The sequence below is a fragment of the Lampetra planeri genome, chromosome 13, assembly GCF_965212315.1.
Source record: "Lampetra planeri chromosome 13, kcLamPlan1.2.h2, whole genome shotgun sequence".
NCBI classification, from domain to species: domain Eukaryota; kingdom Metazoa; phylum Chordata; class Hyperoartia; order Petromyzontiformes; family Petromyzontidae; genus Lampetra; species Lampetra planeri.
This window is the reverse complement of record NC_136119.1, coordinates 13,672,056-13,684,201: the sequence shown is the minus strand read 5'-3', so window position 1 is coordinate 13,684,201 and position 12,146 is coordinate 13,672,056. Positions and strand designations below refer to the sequence as shown.

Sequence of the window (12,146 nt, the reverse complement as noted above, 5' to 3'; positions counted from 1 at the left end):
CTGTTGGCCCTGCACAATGAGCTCGGTGAAGCGGTCCGTAAGAAGCAGTGTTTTGCAACGCAGCGTCTCGGTACCAGCACCTGGGGAGTCTTCGGAGACCCCCGCCAGCCGGTGGTGAAGGTGCAAGCGGTGCGAGCTGCTTGCAGAGCGGACGGTGACCTCTCCTCGATCTGATGTCTCCTCGAGTTGACCTCTCCTCGAGCTGACCTCTCCACTAGCCGGCAGACTGTCGCGTTAGGGGCCCTACCGTGGGCGTGCCGTGCGCGGCCCACGGCTGGCCCAGTGAAGGCGGTGGCCTCACGGGAGGAGGGCAAAGTGGCTGCCGCTGCACCGGAGGCTCAAGATCCCAAAGAAGATGTTTTTACACGATAATTATAACATTGGTGTAAAATTGTGCATGATTTTTTTTTAATCTATGAACGAACTTTGGAGTATTAATAGTATGAATTGCTAATGCAGCAGTTTAAAATATATATTATGTGCATAGAGTGCACTGCTATGTAATTAAGAAAATGTCGAAACAAAACTAATTTGTATGATACATTCTAAATGCATTTTTTATCAATATCAACAACAATATATTGATGACGTCTCTACTGCAAATAATAATTGTTGGGGACATGCGCTTGGTAAATACTCCACCACGTGGTGTAATTGAGGCCTCTGCAAAGTTGCTTCCTTTGACGATGGTGAGAGGGGGGGGCAGCCCACGTGGTGATGGACCGGGGCTGATGTCACCCACCAAGCACCTGGTCCATTATGACCACAATGCTGCACAATTCAATGGCATTGTGCTGAATTAAGTGTCAGCGTTCTCCTGGGCACTGTACGTTCAACGCATTTGCTAAATATCTATTAAAAAACTGTGCCCAATGAGAGGACCTTCCTTCGTAACACTGTCACAAATTCTCGTGAATCTGCGTCCTTCACGTTAAAAGTGCAGTACCAGGCTTTGTTTGACCATAGTTAAGATTTTGTCGTGGCCAGTCCACGTCATGGGCACGCATCGGGCGAGCGTGCCACCCTCTCGCGATCGCACGTTAGGAAGCCGGTGACATATTTCACAAGTGGTGGGCCATTGTGTATATGTGCGTCCCACAATCCACATTCCAAATGTCCCACGGCTAATTTCCAGGCGTGGTATTTCGTGTGCGTTAACCACCCCTGACCACTGTGCCTGAACCCTCGGCCATGGACCGCTGGAGCCTGTTTGAATGTGGAGGTGCGGTTCTAAATAACATGATTGAGTGATTGATTACATCATAGCTTTAATGTTTCTGGATTTCAAAATCATGAGGGTCCTTAAGCACGGGGGGGGGCAGTACATTGATTTGAGATTGAATGAGTTGAGATTGAATGAGTTGCTCCAAGATCTGATGCCCTTTTCCTCATTTTCAATACAACTGTACGTCACGCTCAAATCGTCTTACATCCTAGGGCGCCGTGAAACACCACTCCAATCGATACACTGTCTGTAACAGTTTAATGAGTTTCAATGTGTGAATTGCTCGGTCTTATAAATCAGCTGTTTTTGGACTCCGCACACACTCTGCAGGCTCTGGTCGTGTATATTTATGAATGAAGAGTTGTGTTTACAAGTCACTTTACGTACGAATGCAAGAATAGTGGAAAGCGCGAACCACCGGGACGTTGTCGACTACGCGGCGTGTGAGATGCCGGCAGTAAGAGCCCTTTCATCTGCGGGGTCGCAACTCCTGCGATGGTAATGGTGTGGATTGCAGGCTATTTGTGAATTCGTTGCCTTTAACCAGCTCTTCTCACAGTCGCGTGAGGAGCTGAACAGGCTGTGGAAAAAAAGCTAAGTACACAATATTTCACTTCTAAAAAACTAATTTTCTGCTTCTTGAGCACAAACAACGTGGGAGCCTGTCCTGCCAAAATAGCAAACAGGGCCCACTCTGCGCTAATCCTGTGATCAGATGCAAGGGCACAGGGCTTTCTGCTCTGATGTTCTAATGAGAGGGCACTCTGATGTGTCGGGTTTTTTTCTGTTTAAGGGCCCGCTTTTGATGTCCACAAAGGCTTGAATTAATTAAACTCATTGGCGCCAACGACGCTTCAAAGATTCTTATTTAGCGGGGTTGCTGGTGTGTGTGTGGGGTTTTGTTTCTTTATTACATTTAAAACGAGAGGTGAGAACTTGGTGTTTGTTCATAATAAAGGCTTTTGGTGTTTGTTTTAAATGGGAGCGTGAGTTTTGCCCGGTGGCATCCTCCCTTTCAATTAGTGGTTTTGAAAAAAAACCCTGGAGGATTTTCGTCATATTTTACGCTCTTATCAAGAGTCCAGCCTCACTAAAATAACAATCGGCCTTTCAAATCACACACGGTTCTTCTCGAAGTTCTTCTCGTCTTACCCGTGTGAGCTGCATCGGTTTGTGCTCGTTACGAGTTGAGAGTGGTGGCTGCCTTGCAGCACGGACATTATATTTGAAGTTGTAAATGTGATTTGATGGCATTGATGAGTTGCTGGATGACGCAGTGACTTCCACAGATTGGGGTCAAAAAAGCAGATATATCTCTGCTCATGAAACCTGTCAGTTTAACGATAGGAACTGGAAAAAGTGCTTCATCCGTGGAACAGGGGTTACGTTTTAAATTAACAATCCAATTACACGGTGGTGTTGTTATGACTAGCTGCGTTTGCTGAGACCTGCTTGATTGTCGGTGATGGGAGCCTGTAGGTGATAGGAGCCTGTGGGTGATGGGAGCCTGTAGATTCTGGGAGCCCAGGGGTGATGGGAGCCCGTAGGTGGATGCAGTTCTGTCGGGGGGGGGGGGGGGGGGGGGGCAATAATAACACGTCTCTGAGATCTGGGGGTCAAACGGTAGGGGTCCTCCCCTGGGCAAGGGGGTTCTCATTTGCACCGAAATTGACGGTTTCAGTTCAGTCACCAACGATTGCACGAGGGCCTCTCTCCGTGAGCGATCATCATGATGATGCCTTTAGAGACGCCCAACCACAGGAGCGATCAGCGTCACATTTTAGAAACGAGAACGTCATCCATCAACTTGACCCCCCCCCCCTCCCTGTACGCACGTGTACTTTTTACACCCCCCCCCCCCCCACCTGCGTTCGTACGCCTGACGCACCCTCCCCCCCCCGAATCTTATAGCACTGCCGATATTTAATCCACGCAGAAACGATCAAGGATTAATAATATTAACGTGTTTAAGCAAACAGATAGTCCACCACCGGACTATCTAACTCATTTGAAGGCCAATGTAGACATCGTTATCGAGGCTTCATCCCCCCCCCCCCCCCCCATGTTTCTTATACGTACATTGTCAGTAGACCCCCCCATACGCAAGCGTACGCATTTGGGTTAACCCCTCTCCCCCCTCCATGCGCACGTACTCAATGGATGGCCCCCGCGTTATCTTTTTTCATTCCCAAGCCACTAGAGGCCTTCTCGGCCTCCTCATCCCACCGGGAGTTTTTTCTGGTGAGGCCGGACGACGCGGCGTGATGGAGGGCGCCATCCCGGCGTGGAGCCCCCCCCCCCCCCCCCACCTGGACTCTCTCCGCGAGACGGCCGCCCCCTTCTCGCGTTGCGGTCCGTAACGGAAACGGGACGTGTCTCATTCGCTCAGCCCCCCCCCCCCTCCGTACAATCGGCTGCAGTGGAGACAGCCTGGGCACATCTGGCGGATCCCGCGTTGTCATTTACGGCGGTTAGGGGCGCCTTCTCCCGTACCTGATGCGATTTGTTTACTAAATGGGAGTGCGATTGACCGATGCCGCGCGCGCTCGCTACCGGCGGCCCACGGCACGCGTCCGCGTCAAGCTCATGACGATGACGACCGCGGCGTGGAAATGCCGAGAAGGTAAATTGCAATTAAATTAGAGAAGGCCGTGGCAGGGCGCCGTTTCGGCTGTCCGCCAACGTTTGCCAAACGCCGGCAGTTGTGAGCGGAGGCGCTCCTCGCGTCTTCGAGAGGAGTGCCGTTAGCGGAGCGGCTCGTTCTCGCCGCGGTTATTTGCAGCTCGAGTGCGCTTCGTTTCGTTTCGCTTGCTGCTGAATGGTGGGGGGGGGGGGGGCCCTCTTGTCATCCCTCTGTGCACTTTAAAACTCCTTATGCATATCAAACGTTTCACCCGATGATTGTAAATAATTGAGCTCTGTTCCTGAAGGCTGTCCCTAATGCAATTCGCGCTTCATACCTGGGAGCACGGATCAATGCAAATCAATGGCGCATCACTGCGGTTACTGCGCCGCTATTTGCCGGTTTATATACGGGGATAAATCCCCTTGCTCGGCGATTGCAGCTTTTTAGACGCCGACACCGTCAACTAAATTCTCTCCACGGTGGCGTGGAAAAACAGCAATCCACCCTCGGGCTCGGAGGCATCTGAAGCATTTTGACGACTAATTTCACGGCCGCGTTGTGCAAACAACTACACGTGTGTATTTTAAAGCGTGCGGCATATTCTCTAGATGTCACGCCGGAAAAACGGAGCGGCATTCATGAGGTGCTAAGTTATGAGCGTGTAATCGGCGCCGCTCGCGGGCTGATTGTGCTCCATAATCCACCGCAGGCCGCGCGTGATAAGCCGTGCGTGATTGACCGCGCCGACAGCCCGCACGGCAGATGCAGAGGGATTTTTTTGCGCTTTTGTCGGCCCGGGGCAAAATTTGCCCCTATTTCCACCGAATTAATCCAAACACATCTGGCCCCGCATGCTTTTTGATCGATGCCACAATGCAATAGATCTCTCCGCACCGACGCTTACTTCTAATGTGCAGATTACGTGCGCATTAAATGCTTAATGGCGTGATTGGCAGGCTGCGTAATGAGGGCCGATTCGGGGGGGCGGGGGGGGGGGGTGGTGGGGAAAGACGTCGTGGAGTCAAAGCGAGGCGGAGAGAGGGCCGGCGGTGTGGCCGTGAGCACTGCCCCCAAGTGAGGCAGCATCGCCGCCACTGCTGTGAGATCGTGCGCACCGTGGAGGCCCCAGCGGAGTGTTGCGTAACTCTGAGGGGCAGCGCTGTCAGCATGCGAGAGTGTGACGCGCTCTCCGCATCGTTATGAGTGCCGTGGCGGTGCTACCGCGTGGCGAAACCCGACATTGAGGCCTGCATGAGGCGTTGACGCCACTGTGGTGGGAAGTTAAAATCGGTGTCATTTGGTTTGAGAGTTTTCTGGTCAAGGTTTCGATGCTTTTCGCAAAATAGTGCGAAACGCGGAATGGAATTTCAAAAGAATATCGAACAAAAATGTCGACATGGAGTGGTGCAAACTTTTTACCACCGAGTTCTAAATACCTTCATGGAATGTAGAACTTCTTTCACACCATACGTAGCCAACCTTACTCACGTGCATTATAGCAAAGTGTTAACAGACAGTAAAATAATATCATGTTTAATCGCCCTTATTTTCTTGCAATACCGTAACGGTGCGTATGTTCCCCGCGAAGGCTACACCGAGTGTCGCACGGCACTCGTCACCCAGAGCGCGTCGGGCCGCCAGGCCCGGCCTCAGCCCACACATGCCGCGTTCGCTCTTCACTTCTTTATTAAGAGTGCAGTTTTTTTTTTTTATAATCGCCACATTTTTATTTTTAACATTATTTTAAAATGCAACCATTGCAATTAATTAATGATTCTTGGCAGACACTGCATTTTAGACACATTTAACAAGTTTGGGAATCGGATTTGCGTCTTAGGACTCTCGCTAGGAAAACAATTTGTGCCACCTGGGCTCCGTGATCCCCGTCTGGAGATTTTTTCCTCTGGTCTCGAGATTTCCAGGATGTTTAAGGAAAGGATTAACACCGGGGATTTTTTTTTTCAAAAAAATAATGGATTTCTGAACTCGAGCGAGGGTCGATCTGTAGTTTTGTAGTTGTGGAGATTAAGGCTGGGGGGGGGGCTCTCGAGGGCCACGAGTGGTGGAGCTTTTTAAGCTCCATACGCTGGAGCTCAAACCGTGCCTGGGGTGGGCTACCTGGGGCTACTTGAGTCGTGCGTCCGTGTTGGGAGCGAACTCCCAGCGAGCGCCCCGTGGTACATTGCCCTCGGTCCTCTCAATCTGGACCTGATGCTGACGGAGGCGGCTTCTGTGGCGGGACAGCCGTACGCTCGGCTAGCGGGCTAAGAGAAGAATCAGAAATGTCTTTATCACGCGATGCCTCTCCCTTGCTGTGGTTGTATGCTTTGCGAGTTGCAGACCATGGTTCTGCTTTGATGCGAGCGTGGTCCTTTGTTAATGATATGTCAGACATGGGAGTTGTTTGACCATACTTCACCACGCTGGTCAGGGGGGGCCCGGAGCGTGTTAGATATCGCTCGCCACCACCCCACGGCTCGACCCACCGTAAGTGATCAATATTACATTTAAGATATCTCTCTTCGTTATTTACATTTATGCCATCTGTAATCTTCCCATTTACGCCACCCGTAATCTTCCCATTATCTGAATTTGTGGGCAACAGGAAGAGCCCAATCCACATTATCGGTCGTGATCGCCTGGATCCCGCAGATAAGACGAGTCGTGAGGATGAGGAGCTTGAACTGTGCCGCGTGATGAATCGATTTCCCTCCACGGGGGGTGGCCAACACTTCACACATCCTGGAGGGAAGCGAAGCTGAATCAACTGTGGCTGAGCTTCTGGCTGGCGGTCACATTACGGTCGTTAGCGTGCCGGTGTCACAACGGAGCCACCCGCGGACCTGCGATAACGAAACTAAGAAAGCAAAACTTTTAACCGCACTCACAGTTTCTGTTTGGGTTGTTTTTTGCACTCCCCAAATTAACTCGCGCATTCGGGCGCGCGCGCACGAAGTGAACATTCAGCAGCACTAAGTGCTGGCCCCTCTTGGCCCAGCAAACAATGAGGAGTCGTGTAATCCCCTCCCCGTGCAGATCTGGCCAGCAGATACAAGAGCAGGCGCCGCGGGTGTGTGAGACCCTCCGGGATTCGCGAGGTTAAAAAGGGATTTCTCAACAAAAAAACCGCGCGGACGACCCCGTGGGTTGTGGGCGCAGGCTGCCGGCGGCCGAGGAGAGCCGCTGCCTAATGGGGTGAAGAAACTCTCGCTTGGCCACGTTTGCCGCTCACAAACGCCTCTCTCCCTGCGGCCGCCTTAAGCCCTGGGAACACGGAGCCATTTTTTTTGCAACATCAGTGGCTCCAAAACCTCTTCCCGGAGACCAGGTAATCGGGTCTCTGGCTGTTTTGTGAATCAAAACAAGTTTGCCTTTTAGTGGCGTCACCGGGCAGCATGTTTTGGTTTTTAATCAAAGCATCGGGCCGGCTGCTGATAGAAAAGGCTCCTTCAAATGCAGCGCTTTCTGTAAGTGATGAGAAAAGCCATCAAAACACATTTTTCTGTACCTAGAAAAGGATTCTGCAGCACAATGCATACATTTAGCAATTTATGTTGGCAAATGCTGATTTATGTAGTAGTAGTAAAATAATAACTTGAAAAAATGCGCTCTATTTTTTCAGGAAAGCCTCTTGGAGGCTCTTTCATGAGGGTCTTGCAGTGGATGGCAGTAGAGCAAGATGGTTCCTCACCCCATATGTGTGGATATTTGGGGCATCATCCCCTCGTATTTTTTCCCTCGGTGCTCAAGTTTCCTTGCACATGCAACAATTACTCGACATGGTATTAGACAGAGATCACCAGTGTGGGGGCCATCATGGAAACAAATCTTCAGAATCAGCGAAGCTTTCCCAAATAAACAAAATACATTATTATTAATATCACAAGTCTCAAGGTCCGTGTTTATGTTGCCTTGCATTGAATTACAATCCGTGGATCTCGGTCATGGGATAAGCCGCGTAGAAGCCGGGCCATTGTAACCGATCTCTTTTCTCCTCTCCCCCGGTCCCCAGCGACGCTTTGTGTCGCATTGGCGGAGGCCATTATTGTGCAGCTTATTGTGTGAGGCCTGCGCTCCATCCCTACTGTTGAGCGAGAGTGGACGGAGCCATGGTCGTCAAAGACCCTGCTGCTGCTGCTGCTGCTACGAGGCCGATTTGCAGCTGCCTCCTCTCTGCTGTCCAAGATGGGCCAGAGTTCTCAACCGCTGTCTCATTGTTGAAGTTTTATGGCATCTGCCGATGGGCCCACAGTGCAATGGTGCTTCCTGCACTGCCGCTTGGGCTGCCAGAGCCTCATTCAACCTCAGCAAAAGTATTTTCCCTGGTTTTAGGAGGGAAAAAACCTTTCTCTGTTTCGTGTGATTTTTGTTATTGATGCAAAAGTTAAATTGATTAAACACGTTTGCTAAGACTCCTCATGTTTTGTTACAAATACTAATTTATTTTGATATTTGGTAGGAAAAAAACTATACTTTTCCCAATTATTTGGCATTTTTGATCACCAAATATGGCAGAAAATCCGTTTCTGCGATCGTGTGAGAATTATTTTAGTTGGAGTGATCACCTTGTGGGAAGCTCCGTGGGTGATGGTCATTCTCAGGATATCTGCTTGTCGTCCCGGTGCACCGTAACCACGGTGCCACCGTAACCACGGTGCCACCGTAACCACGGTGCCACCGGGTAGAAGGCCACGAGTGCAGTCGCGGAGTAAGTAGGCCTCCCAATATGCACCGTGGCTGGCGCGGGGCTCCAAAGCTGCAGGCGGTGGAAGAGCCACCGCCACGCGCGGCGCCGACAGCGAGAGGCGGACGGCACGCAGATAAGCGAGGCGGACGCTCCGGTGGGCCCCGGAGGGTCGGAGGCCGCGCGGTGGCGGTGGCGAGCGGGGAGGGGGGGGGGGCAGCGGAGCGAGGTGGGATTGCTGATGCGGTATCGCGGAGGTTGGGTCGGAACCAAAACTGCAAGAAAATCGGATCACGTTAACCTCTGCTCCCGTGGAGCCGCGCGAGGGATGTGAGACGCACACCTAGTCCGGCTCTGCGCGCGCCTTCTCCCCGCTAATCCTTCCTGCCTCTAATCGCCGCGACGGAGCCTAATCCACGCCGCGGAAGCCGCCCGCCCGCGCGCCCGCGGCCCACCTCCTCGAGCTGCCGCCCGTTCATATTTAAAATATGCGCCGCATGTCGGCGGCTCTTTGACGTCGCGTTTCTCCCTGAGCCATCCGTTATGGAATTATGGGAAACGTAACGACGACGGGTCAAAACGGCTCCTCTCGTCTCTCCTCGTGGCGTCTCGCTCGCGTCGCCCGCCGCCGACTTTAATGGCCGAGCGTTCCCCCGCGCCACGTCTCAGTGCCCTCGTTCACACCGGCCCTCTTCGTTGCGAGCGTTTATTTCGTGAGAGCGTTTGCCGTGGCCGGCCTACGAATCGCAATAAAAGTGCGCACGTTATTTCCTGAGCACGACACAAATGGGCTCGAGCACTTACGGTGCCGCAATCGGCCTTTGCGATCACCGACACTCGATATGCCGGCCCCCTTATTTTGCAGTAACACTTTAAATCAGTGCTTGTAACTCGTTAGTCAGCCGATCACTTTTATTTCAAACCACTTAAAGTCCAGATTGGGGAGGCTGAGGCTTCGGAGGTAAATAAAGCATGTCGTTTTTTGTGCTTGAGGAGTAGAGCGTGGTTAGTGCTGCTTTCTGAAAAAAAATAAGAAAGGCTGCCCTCTGTGTTGGTGGAGGAGTCCCCGGGGAGGAGCGACCTCCGGGGCTGTGGCGGCAAGGGGGGTCCCCCCCCCTGTGGGTTTCCGCGGAATGCTAGCCGCCCCGGCAGATGTGTCTGAAAAGGGAATGCATGCCCGGGGAAAGCCAGATCCGATTAACATCGGGGCAGAGCGAATAAACGAGCACGCCGTGGGCAATGAGCCATCCTGAGCCGATATGCCGTTCTCTCATTAGTGTTAGGGCCGCCGAAACATTAGCCTGATTGTGTAAAATTACGATTTGCAGGAAGGCAATTAGCCGTAACGTCCGCAAACCAGGCAGCCCGAGCTGAGCTGCATTTATCCGATAGTCTGCGTCGCAGCCGATTTTCTCGAATGGAGGACACTTGCCCTATTTCCACGGCACTCCGCTGGAAGGCCGTTTGTAGTTTAACTTCTTTAGTGGCAGCAGCATCTCATTTGCCAGCAAAGGCAATGTTCATTACTGCCATAGGTCAATTATCCAAGATATTGGAATTAAAACAAGACGCACCGATTATCAATCATCGTTCTGCGGTCATCAGTCATTGGCCATCGATACGGTGCCATCAATCGCCCGTCATCAATCACACACGCGGCCATCATCGTCCTCGCTGCTCGTCAGCCCGGCCTGAGAAGCGGTGCCGCTAATGCAGTGCAGGCTGCGTGGAGGCCTCGCCCGGCAGGGATCCGAGCCTTGTTAACTCGCCGGGCGCCGTGGTTATGTTACGGACAGGGGTGCGAGCGGGGGAGACAAAGCGGCGGCACCGCATGTTTGCCGTTGCGGCGTGACTGGCCCGGATTTACAGTCATTTTCAAGGCCAATAAAGGACCACTTTATAAATGTTTATAGGAGCCTCCTACGAGCCACGCAAGGACGACAAGATCCCATTTTTACGACGTGTCTAATCTGCGCACCGTTTATGGATTATGCATATATAGCTGCCTTAAACTGGGAAAAATACCTGTGTGGGTTATTGTACGTTCAAAGGATTATGAAAACATGTTTATGTCAAAATACGCAGCATGTCACAAAGAGGCCGTTTGGAATCAATTGGCTGAAAGAGAGGTAAAACAAAAAGAGGGATCCGTGTCGGGCACAAACGCACACGCGTATTGGGAAAGATCTGACGTGCAGTTGTTGTTTTATTTCCTAAAGTAATCCCCTCAGAGGCGAAAACAGAACCAACTTGACCAATGGTGTGGGTTCAGTCGTCGTGTTTTTCACCCACGTGAACCTTTCCATTTTTGAACGCTGCTCATATTTCTGACTTGTTATTGTCCACTAACGGGCAGGCGAATGAAACACATTCGATGCGGCTCACGAGAGCGGTGTTTATGAAATGGAGAGACGTTCGGCAGCTGTTTCTGAGGGCGCTTTGACACTGAGTGAGGTCATAGCTGCCCGGCGTCTTTCCCTCCGTGTCACCGCCAGCGGCCGTGTAACTCCCCGCGTTGATGCTCTCCCTTGCGCGCACGCGGTCCACTTGGGGTTGGTGACCCCACGGGGAGCCGCCCACGCCCCGCACGCTGGAACATTTCCCACCTCCGTGCCTCATGAGTAGCCGCTGCGGGGTGGAAGCATCGCCACTGGGGAGACAAAGGTGGTCGGGCGTGGCGCTGGCCACCCACCGCTCGTGCGTCGTGCCGGCCTTCATAGGTGCTCGCTAACAGCACTTGCCCTAAGAGTCGGTTGAAGGCTATATGGGGGATCTTTGTCTTTGTTTGTAGGTCTGTACAACCGCTGTAGTACGGAGGAAATGGAAGTAAGGCTTATGATCCACACACCTAGAGGAAACGACTGAATGCACTCTTGCGCTCTTTGGTCGCACATCGAGTGCCGGGTGTGATCGGCGTGCGCCGTGTCTCCGTTGCAGGCCTGTCGGAGGTGGAGGTGGAGGCGGTGAGCGAGGAGGTGCGGGTGGGCGAGGTGGCTCGGCTCGAGTGTCGCGTGAGCGGCCGCCCCGAGCCGCTCATCGCGTGGGAGCGAGATGGCACGGCGCTCCCAGCTGACAGCCCACGGTACAGGCCAGCACACGGCCTCACGCACGCGCACACATCCCACACGCGTGACACAGCCCTTACACAAGCACACACACCTGACGTACGCGGCACAGCTCATCACGAGCTCTTACACACGCACGCCTCTCACTCATACTTGCACAGTACAACCAACACGCGCAGCCCTCAACACACACACACACACGCAACTTGAGTTCCTGCAGAATTTCACTTCCTGAAGAAGCTTCCGTGAAACTTTGGACATCGCGCCAAACAACGCACGGTACTCCCCAAGAACTCTTCGGAGAGCTACACAGCACGACTTGTCATATTATTTATATTCATGCTACACTTTTACAATTCTATTCTCATTCTCTAGCATCCATGGAAGATAGTTCTGAATTCTGACTCCTCCAACGTGAAATTGCGAGAAATAAGGCTCACAATAAAACGCCGGTGCCGAACAAGTTCAAGCTAAATCTTTTATGCGGAGCTCCCTGCTTGAGTTGGATGTTGAACGAGCTTCTTTATTGCCGCTGCGCCTTCGTGG

General features: G+C 52.3%; 1 protein-coding gene across 1 annotated transcript in view; it reads left to right on the top strand.

Moving 5' to 3' along the window:
• Nucleotides 1-3,739: 3,739 nt before the first annotated feature.
• LOC144722156 (protogenin-like) overlaps nt 3,740-12,146 on the top strand; it is a 72,782-nt gene continuing 64,375 nt past the window's right edge. Inside the window, exons 1-2 of the mRNA XM_078600330.1 lie at nt 3,740-3,848; nt 11,434-11,617. Of these exons, the coding sequence (XP_078456456.1) occupies nt 3,740-3,848; nt 11,434-11,617 (293 nt within the window). The remainder of the gene's footprint in view (nt 3,849-11,433; nt 11,618-12,146) is intronic.